The 19543-nt window shown below is 35.8% G+C and overlaps 1 protein-coding gene across 1 annotated transcript; it reads left to right on the top strand.

Annotated features, from left to right (window-relative positions):
* Positions 1–14898: 14898 nt before the first annotated feature.
* Positions 14899–17044, top strand: LOC128870456 (jerky protein homolog-like). Its single transcript, XM_054113121.1, has one exon. It carries the CDS (start codon positions 15245–15247, stop codon positions 16877–16879), a length of 1635 nt encoding a protein of 544 aa, XP_053969096.1. The 5' UTR covers positions 14899–15244; the 3' UTR covers positions 16880–17044.
* Positions 17045–19543: the final 2499 nt, after the last annotated feature.

Here is a 19543-nt window from a genome sequence, read left to right on the forward strand (position 1 = left end):
AGAACAGGAGTGAGAGTCAGGTGGCGAATCTTCTGGCTGTCAGTTGTGATTGCAGCTTTTGAATGTCGAACATTCTTTGCGTAGTTAGATGTACGGTTTTTGCTGCACAGAAGCGTGTACGTAGTTTGGCTGCAACAATGTAATGATCCGAGTCGATGTTGGGTCCTCGGATCGTACGTACATCTACAACACTAGAAACGTCTTCCATCTATTACAACAGGATCGATCTGGTTTCGCGTGTTCCGATCAGGATGCTGGAATCTGGTGCTGCAGACTTCCATGTTTGGGGCCCCGGCGAAGTCGATCAGCCTCTGTCCGTTACCGAATGTTTCGTTGTGCAGGCTGAATTTTCCGTCTGTGGGACCTCTTTGGCGAAAGAACCGTTGGTCGCATCGTCCTTCTCTTCCGTCGGGGCGTGGGCGCAAATGAGGGAGATGTTGAAAAATCGCGTTTTGACGCGGATTATTGCGGGGCGCTCCTTCACCGGAGTGAACGACAGTACTTTACATTGCAACTGTAGTAGACGTCGCTAGGTCTAAGGTTTTTCCGGCCTAGGCCCGTCCATCGCATCTCTTGAATGGCAGTGAAATCAGCCTTTACTCTCACGAGGATATCAGCCGGGCAGAGGCATCTTCCCCATTAAGGGATCGGACATTCCAGGTGCATGCCCTCAAATCGTTGTCCTTAGTTCGTATCCGAGGCTTCTCGCCTTCTCACGTTGGCTCACTCTCGAACGGGTGTTCGGAAGCTACCCAAAGGATACTTGGGCTAAGCCCCGAAGTTGTGAGCTGTGTGGACCGTATGCAGAAGGATTGTCCTGGTCACTCCCAAGTGAATGGCGATCAGTAACTTTCCCCACTTGCGTGGACTTCTACATATCGAAACATCCTCCAGACGTTTGTTATCAATGGTTGACTGTACACGTTTGTAGATGTTTCCAGACGTTTATTTTCAGTGGCTGACTGTGAACGTTTTAAGGGTAGTTTTTCAAAAAGCTTCGACATTACTGTTAACAGAGATATTTTCCTGCAAGAGGACACTTTGATGGGTGATTTACCAGGCTTATGTATCATGGTAACTTCGGCGAATTTCAATTATATACGTACGTACCTAAAGCTGAGGCATTTGTTAAATAAACTGGTCAAATAGACAGTGCAATTTCTTGGCAGATTACAAAGGACTTCAGGCGTGAATAAATCAATTTCAGGGGACCATTTAAGCTTCATTTCGTTTATTTCATTCCCAACTTCTTCTAGGAATAATATATTCGTCGTACTCAGTGCAGCCTCGTATACGTTTTACATCATCAGCGCCTTCATTTGGGGTAAAAGTTTTTTCCAGAGTTTTATTTCTATGTTTCTGTATTTATTCTTTGACAAACGAAATTGCATGTGTTTTGGTAAACTTAAAACTTTTTACAAACTTCATGAAGAGTCTTTCTAATTTTTTGTGTTCAAACTGATTTTAGATTAGAATCCAAAGAGCCTATAAGTGCTTAGCCATATTGATTTATATAGACTTATATAATTAATATAAATCTATTTAGTTATCCTAGGAACTTGAAGTGCGCCTTATTTGGACGTTACTGTACATACATTCAGCCTTCGAATGTAGCCCAAAGTGTCAAACATTTGATATTGAAGAAATCCCTGAAGCTTCTGTAAGCTGTGTTCGCATACAGTACTGTTCATAGCAACAGGGACCAAAGCCTCAAGCCGTTAAACAAAATGTTTTCAGTCAATATAGTGTATATTTATTTCAAAAATTTAATAAATAATTTTCCTCTTAAATATTAAAATTCATATATCAAATAATAATGTACCACTTCATAGTAAAGGCCTAAAAAGTTGTTTAAATAAATTATGAAACAATTTTGTTCATGGTTCATAATTCATAATTTTTGGCATAATGTTGTTCCTATGGATGTGCACTGAATTCATTCAGAATTTTAAGGGAATCTTAGTATTTTTGATGTAGTAAGTTCTCGCCGCATATGTACATATATATGTAAATTCATATATCTGTATGTGCAAGTTAACACATGACTCCCATGCAGTAAACACTTGATTCCCACGCTATATTGGATACGCTAGTGCCTTTTACCAGCTGAGTTATCTTTCGCGGGGGCAGGATGTGATGATTTACTCCTTTTGTCTACGTTCATTACCCTCGCGACTTTGCATAGTTGTCCAAGTGGTCCTTCCCTTCGAACTATCGTTACACTTTGTCTGCCATTGTTACAAAGAGATATCGTCGATCGTCAGTAGGGCGTCCCTCAATGAGGCATTGCTATAAGATATCGACGTATTTTTTGTATTCTGGTATTTTTGTTTAATACATTTTGCCTTTATGTCGAGAGGGGTTCTGCCTGCTATTACCCCAGCTGCTTCATTAGATATGGTTCTGTACCCGCTAATAATTCTAATGTTGCATAATCTGTACACCCGTTTAGGCTGTCTCAGGTAGCTGGTATATTCCACAGCTGGGATACTTCCACAGCGTAAAACATGATCGAATTGCAGACGATTACCAACAGTGCTCTAATTAGTTGTTTTGATTCACCCACGTTGGGCGTCAGTGGCGATAAAGCCGTGCATGATTTCACATCCGATTTGAAGGTTTTGAACTTTTCGTTCACAGCTTGTGAGAACTAGTTCGGTTTTATGGTCTTCTAATCTTAGTTTAGATGATTGTAGCCATTGCTTAATTTTACTGACCTCTGCCCTCTACCACTCGTGAGACCTCTTCCACCATTTTCCCTACGACTATCACAGGTAGATCATCTGCATATCCAATCATACTCGCTAGTTCATGCTTTTCAACGCATAAACGCTATCGTACATAATGTTCCATAGAGCCGGACCTAATACTTAGCCTTGAGGAACTCCTCCAGTTACCCTATAGAATTTAGAGCATTCGTCTGTATCATACCATAGAGTTCTGTTTTCAAAGTATGATACGATTAGCTTTAGCAGATAGTTCGGCACATTCATACTCTGTAATGCCATCAGTATTTGATCCCGTGTAGCTTTATTGAACGAATTTTTGACGTCTAAAGCCACGACTGCGCAATATTTTTTGGTACTTCCTATCCATACGGTTTCTGAGGTTTTCTGAGTTCTGCTCTTGACGGTTACAAATTATTGATTCTAGCACTTTACCAGCTGTGTCCAACATACATAGGAGCCTATACGACGACGGATCTTCTAGAGGTTTTCCAGGCTTCGGCAGTATGACTAGTCCTTGTTGCACCCATTTTACAGGAAAAACTCCGCTTCTAATACACGTTACGTATAGTACATGATCCGAAAAACATCTGACCTCACTTGCAATGCCTTCTTCATAATGACGTTAGGGATTCCATCACGAGCCGGTGTTTTGTGTAATTTAATCCTTTTGCGGGTCAGTTCCAGTTCGTTGAGGTTAAATTCAGGTATTTCATCCCCAATATCAGTGAGACCTCTTCTGATAAAGAGACTACCCCGGTCCGGGAATAGACTTGTTACTATATGTGGCATTTCAAAAGGTGGTAGCAGGATATTAGTAGTACCGTTATGGAATTTTTCGTAACAATCTTGTAGGCGTTACCCTATGGGCTTGCATCTACCTCATTTCGGAGGCTAATACATTCTATCAAAAAAAAATACCGGGAATTGTTGATTTAAAAAGCGCGCGTTACATATAGATCTAAACTTTTTTCTGCTGGAATGTTTGTACAACTATCCTCTATAGTGTCGCAGAGTTTGAGCGTGATCCGTCAATTAGCTTGTTTTTGGCATTTAATTGTATCAGTCAACAGGAGGTGTGCTCTGCGATAATTTTGTGTTTTGAACGGGATTTCGTTTGCCGAATCGTTGAAAATGTTGCAGAAAGTCTAGGGCGAGTGTGCTTTATCAGAAACACGGGTCTACGAGTGGTATAAGGCTTTTGCAGAGGGCCAAGAAGTCGTTTAAGATTTGCCACAATATAATCGCCCATCAACGTTTTCAATGGATGAAAACGTCGACAAAGTCAAGGAAATGGTGTTGAAAAATCATAATTCAAGTTTGGAAGACCCTAACGTGTCTCACGAATCAATCGCAACATTTTGCACCATCAATCGGGCATGAAACGCGTGGCTGCTCGAACTATTTCAGCTCAGGTTTGCCTTTAATTGCTTTTAAGATATCGGCATATGACTTCTTTCCAGTTTTAGAGATAATTAGCTAGTTTACGATGTCTCTTGGCTGTATTTTCGCGTTCCACATGTTGTCAAACATTTGTCGTAGATTGGCTCTCCGTATGCTGTTCGCTTGTTGTCTCTTCGGTTTCTGCCACTTTTATGGCTATATGCTGCCTTATCACTCTACTACTTTGCTTGCTCAATGCAGCTTGTTGAGCTTTCCAATTTTTGGCTCTTTCTCTCTGCGTGACACGAGGCATACCATTTATCTGCACTCCCGATGTAGCCTGCATTGCCACTCTTGGTGTTTCAGCGTCCTTATTTATTGACACCTCTTTGTGTAACTGCTGTGTTTTACTTGCCAGGTCTCTCATCCTGGTTCACATGTCGCTGTGCTGCCATCAATTCGATTAGTTCGGCAATTTTATTCTCTTACTTGTTGTATGTACTGTTTTCTTAAGGCTCCTTATCGCTGGTTGCAGTCCCGACTTATTTGCCTATTCGTGTACGCGGGGTGATGTTATTTCCTTTAAAAGGTTCACACATGTTTGATACTCCACATTCTGATATAATATAATAGGTATGATTGGGCGTGTTGCCGATCTTGCCATTTTGTTCATTCTCTTGAAGAGATCTTGCATTTTCGCGACATTCTCTTCTAATATATTTTCGTTTTTGTCGCTGTTTTTTCTATTCTGTTCGATATAATAATATATTGTTCCGTGCTTCGTGTGACAGGGGGGCAGGCCGAGAGTTCAGGAATGGGTATACCATCGAAGACATTGCTTCTACTCCAGTTCCCTCGAGCCTGAACCACGCTTAGTCAATCCCGGAATACACGGACGTATTGACACTCGCCCGGAGCAGTGCAGACTACTGATTCTGCACCCAATGAACATTTCTTGACCAGGGATCGAAGTGGCTGATTCCTGTTGCACGTAATAAATTTCACCTCGGCAGAGCAAGGTCACATCACCCTCTCTAATTGTGGGCAGAATACCGACATCTAATTCAGAGACTCCAATTGTATCGCTATGCAACGGTCAATATTGTTATTTGTAACGGCTGCAACTAACTTAGCGTACAGATGCTGATTAGCACGCCGCTCGACTCGGGAGCAGACGCATGCTGGGTTTTGCCACCGTTTTCGTTACTTCACTTTTAGGCAGCTATCCTGGAGCTATCCAAGAGTTACCGCGCGGAGGTGAGAATCGACTTGATGTATCATAGATAGGAACAAGGATTACTACACTTGTCTACAATTTTTTGTAGGTAACTATGTCTTGTATGTATAATATACAAATATGAGCATATGCTCATGCTTCTGTTTTCCTTGAAAAACGATTTTTTTAAGGGACGGGTTCCAAACATTGCTCACAGCCAGACATCCTGGACTATCTCGACTTCTCACATTAGCTCGTTCCCAAACGGGTGTTCGGAAGCTACACCGAGGATTAGGATGAATTTGGAAGGAATTTGAAAAGACCTACTGGGAGGTATATAAACGGGAACTTAAGAAAATATAATAATAATGAAATATGTCACAGTTGAGAGTTCTGAATGAACATTCATACAGAAAGGAAAATAAGATTTGAGCCGCCTTCTGCCAGCAGGAATTTGAAAAAGACCAATTGGCACGTATATAAACGGGAACTAGAGGGAAGACTTCCTCATTTCCAAAATATCACTATTGAAAATAGAGAACCACTGAATGATTACGTACAAATCCTTACGGAGGTTTGTAGAACTGCGCTAAATAAGGCCTACCCTATAATTAAGTATAATGGGAAGGAAAACCCACCTTGGTGGTCTGAAGACCTGAAAACCTTGAGAACTGATTGCAGAATACAGTTTAATAGAACGAAAGCAACACGAGAGTGTAAATACTGGGGCTGCTATTACATTAAACTAAAAATATATAAAAAAGGAGTAAGAAAAGCGAAAAAGTGTGGTTGCCATCCTCGGAGGATGCACCACAATGCATCCGGTTATGGTTACGGCGAAAACTAAAATTCAAGTCCAAAGGTGCCATAACTATAACGCCATAAATTTTCTGATCGAACCAACATATGGGCAACACTGTAAGCAGAGAATGTTAATGCAATGAGAAGGAGCAAATGTTAAATGAGCTTTTTTCGAGTTCTAATTTGTAGATTCAAACTAAGGTAATTTCAAATTCAACTTTCCTCACGAGGTGGGAATTACAGATATTTACCACGCGAGTGACGCGAGTGGAGGGTTTCTATATTTATTTACCACGCTAGGACAGGAATTCAGATATTTTCTGCGTTTACCAAACTACTGAGGAAGTTCATAAGATTTTTCGGCACACTACTAAGGAAATCGAAGCGAATAAATTTGCGATTAAGAAGGATGCGCACCAGTTAGTTTGTGGTGCAGAAGCTAAAGTCGGCGGAATTATTCGTTTTGTTTTTTGGCACGTATTTAATTCAGGTTCAAGTCCTGAAGTCATATTTTTTTCTTGCACTTTTACAATTCAAACCAGGAAAGTTTGGTAAAATTTTTGAGTTTATTTTAATTAAAATTTCTTTAAAATACTGTTTTTTTTGTATTTTATAAATGGAAATTTCTTTTCGGTATAAAATAGTTCATACTGGATATGACCTGATTTTTATATAAATCAATCAAAACAGAAAATATGTACATATGTCTATAATCTATTTCATCAAATCCAAATTATATTGATGAGAAAATATCATTCTAATATCCGTCCAGAAAGCCAAACGCGCAAACACACATACATATGCATATAATTACAAACTTACATACAAACTTTCAACTAACGCAGAATATGTGCATATAAAACTGCGAATCGAATAAATGAGTGATTTAGAAAACTTCATTAGCGATTGTAGATTAGCGCGAAAGACGTGTTGTGTATGCGGTACATAGTCTCATGTTTGACTCAGGTTCAAATCCTGTTTTGTTTTTTGTTCGATATTTTTATTTCATTTTTTATATTTAGTTTAATTAGAATTGATTTAAAATAGTGTATTCAGGTTTTTCTAATACCTGTTATTTAGAAATTTATTTTCTATATGACATTATTCATACTCTTTTTGAATTTATATGTAAAAGAGCCATAAAGGCAATCATATGAATATGCATTCCTATATTTAATCTCTTCAGTCAAATCTGAACTACTTACATACACATATTGAAGAGAAAATATTCTAATATCCATGGATGCATCCAGAAAGCCAAACGCACATACACGCATATGTATATAAAGATATATAAATATATGTATGCAAACCTTCAACGAACGCAAAATGTATGCATACAAAAAACAACAACTGCGACCGTCTTCTTGTCCGTCAGTAAAAAGATGGGATTAACATTCTCTGGTACAAGTACATTGGCTCTGCTCAGTTTTTGGTTTCTGTATGAAATCAAATTGACGAATGCCGACGGCATTTTGCAAGGCATTTGCTTGTGCATTTCTATGTTCCCTTGATAAACGAAAATTTATTCAATTTATATTTTCAAACAAATATAACCAAATAAAAAAAGACAACATTTAAAATCAAAGTAACTTTAATGTTTGTTGTTTTAATTTTAAAAGAAAAATTTAAACAAAATACATTATAAAACGACCTCACATTTTGTTGTGTGCGTTTTAGTGTAAATTTGATGAAAATTTTTAATATACTAATTTTTCGAGTCGAAATTAATTTTAGACAAGAGTTCAAAGAGCATATTGGCATATTGATGAATATATATGTATATCAATATATGTTTATATACATATATTTTGTTAGTTATATTTGTGCAAAAGTTCAATTGCATCTTCAATTCTTATATTGTTACAAATGTATGTACATATGTGCACACGCACTGCAGCAACAATGACCTATCTCACGACTCATTGCCTTATCATATTATATTTATGTACATTTGAATATGCATTTTTGTTCCTTTGCCAAACGAATTTTTTTTAAATTTACATATGTATATTACAGGGAATAATTCATATATGTATGCATTTTATAGATAGTACAAAACTTTGAAATTTAAAATAAATAAAATAAAACTTCAAAGAAACGTATTTGCATACATATATGGGACAACTAAGTTCTATTGCATCTTTAATAAATATAGTGTTGCACGCATATGTATGCACTGAAGCAACATGACCTACCTCACGAGCATCGCCTTGTCATATTTCATGCAATAATTAGGGTGTAAATATTCGAATGATCGAATTCCTGCAAATGCTAAAACAACTTCTTCTGCATATGCATCGACGTATGTATGTGCATGTGCGTATACGCACACTTGATGCCCTAACTATACCTATGTATATCTATATCAATTGATCAAATCAATAAATTCTGTATACAAAACGCTTCATTACCAGGCACACAGGAAGATGGCATATGCAAATATAAATATGTGAATTGAATTCAAGCAAATCAATGCTTATTAATATACACATATGCATGTACATACAACCACACACACAGGGCACTCACTTTATTCCTCAAAATGCGTATGTCGTTCAAAGCTAAAATTCTATGCCTAGCGACTACAAGAACAAAATGCAGTCTTCGGCGCAGGCGTAGCGGCCATCATTCTAGTTGACATAGCGCTGAATAGTCGCGGCGGCGCCGAACAGTTTCAACAAAAACTCATCATCAAAAAATTCATTGATAAATTCGAGCTCATAGTTCTAAGAGCAAGTACTTTCATTCATAAAACGAGCCGCCCATATGCCAATTTTCTCGACAATTCGAAAATAGTCAATATTGGAATATTTCGCGTAGAATTATTTGCCAATATTTGATAAATCTTGAATTTTTGTCAAATCGAGTGCCCGCGGCTTCGTACATATGAATGCATCAATATATGTACGTAAATATGTGTATATGTACAATGCTGTGCCTATGAATATGCGCTGCGCCATGAGTGCGCGCTGGATTTCTTGAGAAGTTTACCGTTTTATTTTGAGCTGTCGCTAGTGAACATACATACACACAGCATATACATATGCGCATATGTATATAAATTCACAAATTCACAAATTTACATTTGCATATGCCATCTTCCTGTGCGCCTCGTAATGAAGCGTTTTCTATAGAGGATTTTGATTCAGTTGAAGGGAATTAACAAATTTTCCAGACACCACCAGACAGACAGACATAACATACACTCGTCAGAGAAAGTTAACGTACACGGCCCGGTACGGACTTTTCTTGGCTCTGAATGATAAGATTCTTTATAAACAAAACTTTTTTTAATTTCAATACCATCGCATAATATTGAGTAATCATTCAAATGTAATTTTAATAGAAAAACTGTGGCAACTCTTGATTTAGCGATTAATATTTAAAAAATGTGGCATTACCACCGCAGAAAAAGTTAACGTACAGCACAAAGCACGGGGCTTCCCCTATTACGTTTTAAACAAAATTGAATAAAAAGCATTTAAGGTGTATATCTAAACTATTTTCTAGCTAGTGCGTGTAATATTCAGCAGTTTTGTAAAATGGCTCCAAAAAGAAAAGCAACAAGCTCCGATGAAAGGGATATCATCATAAAACTATGGAATGAAGGGAAATCTTTACGCGAAATTGGAAAAACTGTAGGAAGGACTCATTCTACAGTCCAAGGAGTTATCAAAAACTATAAATCGACAGGCTCCACAACTTCCAAGCCGCGTTCAGGACGCCCTAGTACGCTTACTGATAGAGAAAAACGCCATATTATTAATGAAGTTCAAAAAAATCCAAAACTTACGGCTTCAAAAATTGCAAAAGACGTTGAGGAAAGGTTTCAAAAAACCATTTGCAGTGATACTGTGTGTAAAATTCTAAAGAAAAGTGGCTATCATGCCCGAGTTGCACGCAAGAAACCGTTTGTGTCATTAATAAACAGACAGAAACGTATTGCTTTCGCCAAAGAACACATCAGCAAGCCCCTAGATTTCTGGGAAAAGGTATTATTTTCCGACGAAAGCAAATTCTGCATATTTGGAATTACGGGACGAAAACTGGTATGGCGAAAACAAGGAACAGCTCTCGACAGACAGAATCTTGCTCCAACTGTTAAGCACGGCGGCGGAGGCGTAATGGTATGGGGGTGTATGGCATATAACGGAGTGGGTACTATTGAATTTATAGAATCAACTATGGATAAGTACAGATATTTGGATATTCTGAAATCGAACTTGAGGCAGAGTGCTACCAAAATAGGCTTAGAGAACGGATTTGTGTTCCAACAAGATAACGACCCTAAGCACACTGCAGAAATAGTTAAGCTCTGGCTCCTGTATAATGTACCCAAACAATTGCATACACCTCCACAATCACCAGATCTCAATCCTATTGAGCATCTTTGGGATTTATTAGAACGAAAGATTCGGCAGCATAACATAACCTCAAAAACAATGCTGAAGGACGTAATTACTGAAGAATGGGGCAAAATTACGTCAGAGGAAACGTCAAAGTTGGTCAAATCTATGCCAAAACGTTTAGCAGAAGTTATAAGACGTAGGGGATACCCTACAAGCTATTAATAAGTTTTATTATTTTATTTACTAATTTTTATTTTAAAGTTATGTACAGTGTACGTTAACTTTTTCTGAAGTATTTTTCATATGATTTTTGTTTTTATTATTACTTTGAAACTGAATTTAAATTTATGCTTTTTAAATCATCTTGTGCTAAATGACTGAACTCTAACCTGTAAATAAAGTACAAATTTTTTTTATTCAATCCAAATATAAATACATTTTTTATACTTTTTTAATGAATGCATGCAGTGTACGTTAACTTTTTCTGACGAGTGTATGTACATACATGTATAATTTTGGATGATTTGGAAAAATTCAAATTCATTACCAGGCACACATATATGTATGGCATATGCAAATGTAAATTTGTGAATTTATATGGCGCATATGTATATGCTTTGTGTATGTCTGCTCACTAGCCACAGCTTAAAATAAAACGGTAAAACTTCTCAAAAAATCCAGCGCGCATTCATTAGTGCAGCGCACATTCATAGGCACAGCATTGTACATATACATACACATATTAACATACATAAATTGATGCATACATATGTACGAAGCCGCGGGCACGCGACTTAACAAAAACTCAAGATTTACCAAATACTGATTCTGTTTTTATGCGGTTTTGAAATAGTGCGGCTTTTTTTAATTAAAAAATGCATGTCGACCTATCGGGAATTGTACATATAAACAAGATTCTAAACCAGCTAAGAAAAAACTCATCACAGATTATATCAAAAATGCTAACTCTACAAGTATGGAACCGCCTGTATAACCATCCAGATCAGACGTGTACATTTCCTCAAGTGACGGAAGTGATTTTACGCCACATCCTAAACGAATGCGCAACATGCTAGTATTGTCTGGTTCTATTTTTGACGATGTAAATTTATTTTTCGATTCTGACGTAAATAAAGATATAATTTTCAAATATACAATTTTTTGTTTATGCGATTTTATTTAATTATTTCAGATTCATGCGGTCTATGGAACGTATCTATAGTTATAATATGGGACTAGTACCCTTTTTTATGCGATTTTATTACATTATTTCAGATTTATACGGTTCTTAGCACTTTTGAAACGTATCTATAGTTTTACTGTAGAACTGGTAGCTTTGTTTGTGCTGTTTCTTGCGGAACGTATATACCGCATAAAAACAGAATCTACTGTATGGGCAAATAATTCTACGCGAAATATTCCAATATTGACTATTTTCGAATGGCTCGTTTTATGAATGAAAGTACTTTGAAATATGAGCTCGAATTTATCAATGAATTTTTTGATGATGAGTTTTTGTTGAAACTGTTCGGCGCCGCCGCGACTATTTTAGGCTGTTCAACACCATGGCACTAGAATGATGGCCGCTACGCCTGCGCCTATGAGTGCATTTTGTTCTTGTAGTCGCTAGGCATAGAATTTAAGCTTTGAACGACATTCGGAATTAAAGAAATAAAGTGAGTAGCCCGTGTGTGCCGGCATTTGTATGTGCATACTAATAAGCATTGTTTTGCTTGAATTTAATTCACATATATTATTTATATTTGCATATGCCATCTTCCTGTGTGCCTGGTAATGAAGCGTTTTCTATAAGGAATTTATTGATTTGATCAATTGAACGACATAGGTTAGGGCATCAAGTGTGCATATACGCACATGCAAATACGTCGATGCATATGCAGAAGAAATTGTTTTAGCATTTGCAGGAATTCGATCATTCGAATATTTACTCCCTAATTATTTGCTTGAAATATGATAAGGCGATGCTCGTGATGTAGGTCATGTTGCTTCAGTGCATACATATGTATGCGTGCAACACTATATTTATTAAAGATGCAATAGAACTTAATTGTCCCATATATGTACATATGTATGCAAATACGTTTCTTTGAAGTTTTCTTTTATTTATTTTAAATTTCAAAGTTTTATACTATCTATAAAATGTATACATATATTATTCCATGTAATAAATCTAAATTGAAAAAAATTTCGATTGCAAAGGAACAAATGAATGCATATGTAAATGTAAATGTAAAAAATGTTGCTCCAGTGCGTGTGCACGTATGTACCAAACTCTATAAGAATTGAAGATGCAATTGAATTTTTGCACAAACATAACATAACATATACATCAATATACCATACACTTGTATGCTCTATGAATTCTTGTCTAAAATTAATTTCGATTCGAAAAATTATTAAAAATTTTCATAAAATTTTTATGAAGTTTTCAATTTACTAAAATTTTTGTTTAAATTCTTCTTTTTAGATTAAATCAACAAACAAAAAGTGATTAATGTTGGCGCATAATTTCATAATTGTATTTGTTTGAAAATATAAAGTGAATAAAATTACGTTTCTCAAGGGAACATAGAAATGCACTAGCAAATTCTTTGCAAAGTGCCGTCGGCATTCGTCAGTTTGATTTCATACAGAAACCAAATCTGAGCAGAGCCAATGTACTTGTACATAATTCACTGTAATCAGCTCTGTTAAGAACTTCCCCGCTGTCGAGTTGAGCGAGATGAAAAAGTCTTCGCGGTTTCATTTCATTTTTGACAATTCACACTATTCGTAGCTCGTGAGACTTCTCTATAAATGTATGTTCTCTGCAAACAAGTAATTCGCCTTCCTTTTGCTTTTTTATTCATGGGGTCTTACATTTGGAAGGCGGAGGAATAAACATACTCGCTAGCGGCGGATCTTGCTCGAATAATTTGGACCTCTTCTTTTCTCCATGACTTAGCAAGTGGCAAATAGATGAAGAAACTGGTACAAATGGACATATGTCGGCAATGCGGGAAGAGAGCTGCCTTAAATTACTTGTGTTGGTAAGATAGTGGTCCTAATGAGCGTTAGACATATTCGCCGGGAATGGCGAATAGAACAGGCCTTTTGTTATTGTTTTCACATGCAAAGTTTTCGTCAGGTTAGTCGAGCAGAGAGATAGAGAGCAGGAAAGTGGCGAGGCCATCCGTTAGAAAGTGGTGAATAGATTAAGCAACTAAATAAGGCGAAATATGTATTTTATAAATCACTTATGTATGTATATATCTAGCGAAACACGTCCTTACTGCATGGCTTCTTAATCCTACTTGTCTTCATCAAGGTTGTTCTTCATGAATGTACCATTAAGTGTTTGAGCTACTGTATGTGTTAATTAGAAATGAATATACAGTAGGTTCTGTTTTTATGCGGTAGATACGTTCCGCAAGAAACAGCATGAAAAAAGCTACCAGTTCTATAGTAAAACTATAGATACGTTTCAAAAGTGCTAAGAACCGTATAAATCCGAAATAGTGTAATAAAATCGCATAAAATAAAATCACATAAACAAAATATTGTATTTTTGAAAATTATATCTTTATTTAAGAAACGTCAGAATCGAAAAATAAATTTACGTCAGAAGTAGAATCAGACAATACCCACATGTTGCGCATTCGTTTAGGATTTGGCGTAAAATCACTTTCGTCACTTGAGGAAATGTACACGTCTGATCTAGATGGTTATGCAGGCGGTTCCATACTTGTAGGGTTAGCATTTCTGATGTAATCTGTGATGAGTTTTTGCTTAGCTGGTTTAGAATCTTGTTCATATGTACAATTCCCGATAGGTCGACATGCATTTTTTAATTTTAAAACAACCGCAATATTTCAAAACCGCATAAAAAAAAGCCGCATAAAAACAGAACCTACTGTAAATGAAATGTTAATTTCTGTCTAAAAAGGTTGGTTACTGTTTTCAAAATTTGGTAGTTTTTCTTTTTCTTTTTTTTTTTTTCGTGGCTGCACTGGTCTGTTTATATCGCGCAGACTATACTGTTAGTTTCGACCATGGAAACCGACTCCCAGGAACTTTTAAGTTGATTTGTTGAGGTAGCTTGGGTTATGACAGCGGTTTATTTACGACAACGGCTAGCAAAAACTGAGGTTGTGTTGGTGGTACAGTAGAATTCCGATTATCCGGATTCCAATTATCCGGACATTCGATTATCCGGATTTTTTTTCGTCAAAAAAAAAAAAATTTTTTTTATAATTTTTTTATGTTTTAACATTTTTTAAAGTTAAATTATTATGTAGTTTTAATTTTGTGATTGTAATATTTTTAATAAATTAAGTAATTTACCAAAAAACAAAAGGGCTTCGGAGATAAATTTTAATTGTCACTTGCACCAATGTTATAAAATAAATTACATATTTCTAAAAATATTTTTTCATTTAATAATAAATACATAATATTGATGAAAAGTAAACTTGAATTTCTAGACTATAATTTATTATTAATATTTTTTATATTATCTAAATTTTGAATGTGTAGAATGTGTAGAAACTATAGCATTTGCAAGTGCGTTTTTCGTCGAGTTTAAGAACGTTATCCCCTCCTCTGTAGATTTCACTTGACCGAGACGCATGCGGATACCGCGTTCTTCGGCGTGTACAAACTTGTATGCAAACAGCGGTTAAATTTTCGTCGCGTTTTCCAATCTTTATATATTTTTTATGTCTAAGTGATTTGTTTTAGTGTTTCGCGTACAGTTTTTGCGTAAAATGTCTTCTAAAAGAAAACGTGTCGTGCTTTCAATCACAGATAAAGTGAAAATAATTGAACAATTAAACAAAGGAGTGTCTAATAAATTTTTGGCTGAAACTTATAATGTAGGAACATCGACTATTTCGGATTTCAAGAAAAACAGTTCTGCAATTTTAAAATTTGCTTCTAATTTGCAATTTGAGGATGGAAGTCCATCTAGAAAAAATATGAAAACTGCTGAAAATAAAGAACTTGAACAGGCAATGATTAAATGGTTTTTACAGCAGCGTTCAATTGGAAATCCTCTTTCTGGACCTATTCTTTGTGAAAAAGCAAAAATTTTTGCTGAGAAGATGGATAATTTGTCCGAATTTAAAGCGAGTGACGGTTGGCTGCGTAATTTTAAGGCTCGGCACGGCATTCGAGAGCTCGATTTGTGTGGAGAAAAGCTTTCTGCCGATAATACTGCAGCAGAAAAGTTTATTGAGGAATTTAAAACGAAAATTGAAAATTACGATCCTGAATTTGTTTTTAATGCGGATGAAACAGGCCTCAATTGGAAGGCACTACCTCGTAAAACTTTAGCTTCAAAGAGAGAAACAAGTGCTCCTGGTCACAAAGTTAGCAAAGATCGCGTGACAGTTCTTACTTGTGCCAATTCAACAGGCAATCATCGGCTTCCATTACTCTTAATTGGCAAATCCAAAAACCCAAGAGCTTTTAAAAACGTTAAAAAGCTTCCAGTTGTTTATAAAAACCAAAATAAAGCATGGATGACTTCTGCATTGTTTACGGAATGGTTTGATGACGTTTTTATTCCAGATGTTAAAAAGTATCAAAAGAAAATAAATAAAAAGGGGAATGTATTGCTTTTGCTGGACAATGCACCTACTCATCCTTCAGAAAGTTTACTTGAGAGAGAAAATGGTCGTTTCAAAGCTCTTTTTCTGCCACCTAATGTGACCAGTTTGCTGCAACCTATGGATCAAGGCATCATTGAATGCCTGAAACGACTTTACAAAAAACAACTGCTTCGTAAGCTACTGTTAGCCGATGAAAATGAAGAAGGTACTCTAATATATCATAAAAACATTAACATAAAAGATTGCTGCTACATGGTAGCTGATGCATGGTCTTCCGTAAAGGCGATAACTTTGAAGAGGGCTTGGAATAAAATAAATGGAATTTCAACACAACAGCAAATACAGGAAGAAAAAGAAAATGCAGAATTGAAGAACAACGAGGAAAGTGATAAAGATACTGATTCAATGTCTACGGAAAACCTGCAGAATATGATTACAAAAGTTCCAGGCTGTTCCGAGTGCAATGTAGAGGATATCGAAGATTGGTTACATTCTGATTCAATAGATCCTGGGTTCCAATTATTGAGTGACGATGAAATTATTCAGAGTACAAAAGAAGAATCATACCCAGTGGACTCAGAAGATGACAATGATTCTACATTTGAATTAGAAGCTGGACCTTCTGCAAGTGAGGCGTTTGCTTGTTTTGAGACTGCCTTAAATTGGATGGAACGACAATCTGAATGCGACCATGTAGACCTTCTTGTCGTCAAGCGCTTGAAAGATCTAGCTGCTAAAAAGCGAGTTTCTTCATTAAAACAGCGTACATTGACAGAAATGTTCAAATAAAATTATTTTCTTTAATATCTAAAGTTAAATGAAGTACAGTGAGTAAGTTCTTTTATTCTATTAAGTTACGATTAAGTAAAGCGAGTTTGTTCATTAATACACTTACATTGACAGAAATGTTTAAATAAAATTATTTTCTTTAATATCTAAAGTTAAATGAAGTAAAGTGAGTAACTTCTTTTATTCTATTAAGTTATGATTAAGTAAAGCGAGTTTGTTCATTAATACACTTACATTGACAAAAATGTTAAAATAAAATTATTTTTTCAATAAAGTTACATATTTAATCTTACTTGCTTCATTGCTTAATAAGTAAAGTGATTTTAATGTTCTTATTAATGCTTTATTTCCCTATATATATAGCTTTTTTGGTCAAATCCGATTATCCGGATTTCCGATTATCCGGATCGAGTCTGGTCCCAATGGATCCGGATAATTGGAATTCTACTGTATAAGAAAAAATTAACCGAACTACAGCTCAGGATATTTCATTGCTGTCTGAGCAAAGACTAATAAAGTAGACGAGCGTAAGAATACGTGTGAAATGAGCGGGGCAGAATTCTGCTGCCGAATACCAAAGAACTGCGTTTTTATGCATCACCAGCGCTTTAAGTACCACCCCTAATAAAGTGCCGTAACAAAAACTACGATAAATATCGTCTCCGACAGCCAGGCGGCCATTAAATAAATGGAGACAGTTATACTATGATTAAAGGTAGTGCATACCTACAAATGTATGTGATAGGAAGTGGTCAATAAATGAAGGAACTGTTAAAAATAAACATATGTATCTTGGCAGCGCTGGAATAGAGCAACCTAAAATTACATACATATGTGTGTAAAATAGTGAGTTACACCAGCTTTATGAGGTATAATCAAGGTGAATTGAGTACTGGAGGTGGCGTCTTTCCAAAAAATTACTTTATTTTTCGCTATTTTGAACGAAACAAATAAAGTGAGGAGAAAATACGGGTTTGTGAAAATTTAGTGTATGGCTGCGTAATATTCTGAAATTTAAACTAAACAAACTAATGGGGACGAAGTACAGCGTATTAAATTGTGAAAGCAAAAATGAATACAAAGTCTCCAAATGCAGATATTTTACGTTTTTACACGGACTATTGAAAATTTCAACTTTATTTCTGTTTTCTCTCATAGAAGATAAATACTTAACTCTTTCGCGGACAAATCGGCAAGCGCCGTAAACTTTGTGTAAAAACATAGGGGCAGGACGGCATTCCCCGTCATTACATAACTATTGCAACAAATATGACATGGCAATATGGTAAAATCCACAAAGATGGTCTTCCCGGTCTGCCCTATGTTATCAAGTTTGAATTATAAAATGTACTTATAGTGTCCAAAAGTTAATTCAGCTATTGATTTCAAATATTTTGCTGCAATCCCGAAGTGATCATCTGAAGATATAGCAAGTGCCCCGAAACGTCATACCAAAAACTTTTGCGGAAGGGTTAATTAAGACATATCTTCACATATGGGATTATTCAGTTAATGAAAAATGAACGAAATAAGTAATATAGCCTTGAAGTTAGAAATTTACTTTGAAACAAGACTGTTGCCTTTTTGTTTTGCTGCACTGTATCCATGTTTACAAATACATTTTTTTCTGACAACGAACGCGAACTCCTGAGAATTTTTAGCGAATCGTGCTATTTTTCTGTGGGCCCATCACGGCACTTGTTTGGCTGCGTCGCACAGTTCTTTTTGAGCGGGCACAAATTAAACATTTTGTTGTCCGAAATAATGACGTATTTGGTATTGTTCAAATGTTCCGAAAAAAATTTTATCTCCATTTCAGACATGATTTCATAGAAAATATAAAAATCGTGAAAAAACAAATGCGAATATCAATGATTCAGCCTTTGAGGAACCAATTTTTAGCAAAATATATCCATTTGCCTATTTTTGCCCACTATTTATATTGAGCAGCAGCACTCTGCGTCGATTACCCCTTGTAGATACGAGCAATCATTGGTTGCCTTATAACTCGAGTAAAAATTAGGTGCCACTTCTGATACTCCTCATACAAAATAATTTTTGTTCGAGACTTGGATTCTATGTTATTACTTACTCAATGCTGGAACTCTAGCCGTGGGCGTAGATACAACGACCGTTCTTTATTTCGCCTTTCGATTTTTTAAGTTTCGCTGATTTAACTCCAAATTAAAGTTTTTAATTTCAAATTAAATTTTTTTTAAATTCAAATTAAAGATTTTGAATTTAAAATTAAAGTTTACGAAATATGAAATGATAACTAATTATTATTTTCCAAATATGTTTACTTTGCTGATAATAAGGTTAAACATTTATTTAAAGTTTAGCAATTGCAGTAATCACAAAACAAAACTTTTTTTGCAATCGCAGTAAACGCAGAATACAACTTTTCTTTTCTTGTTGTGTAGTTATTATTTGTTTTAAAATAAATATTTGAAATTAAAAATCCTTAAATTGACGCATTTCTTTTTCAATAGAAATATGAAAAAGCTCCCAAGTGTACCTACGTTCTACATTGAAGTTTGTTATTATAATATAACCTTTTTAAAACGTTAAAGTTTTATTGTTTTGCTTCAATTTGTGAAAAAGAAATGTGCGATAATCGTAATAAGTTTTGTTTCATATGTGGTTTGTTGCTGGATCAAAAGC

Source organism: Anastrepha ludens, chromosome X (genome assembly GCF_028408465.1).
Source record: "Anastrepha ludens isolate Willacy chromosome X, idAnaLude1.1, whole genome shotgun sequence".
In the NCBI taxonomy this organism is placed as follows: domain Eukaryota; kingdom Metazoa; phylum Arthropoda; class Insecta; order Diptera; family Tephritidae; genus Anastrepha; species Anastrepha ludens.

Excerpts from the sequence above, each read along its gene's own strand:
- LOC128870456 (XM_054113121.1), top strand. The coding sequence starts at position 15,245 with ATGTCTTCTAAAAGAAAACGTGTCGTGCTTTCAATCACAGATAAAGTG.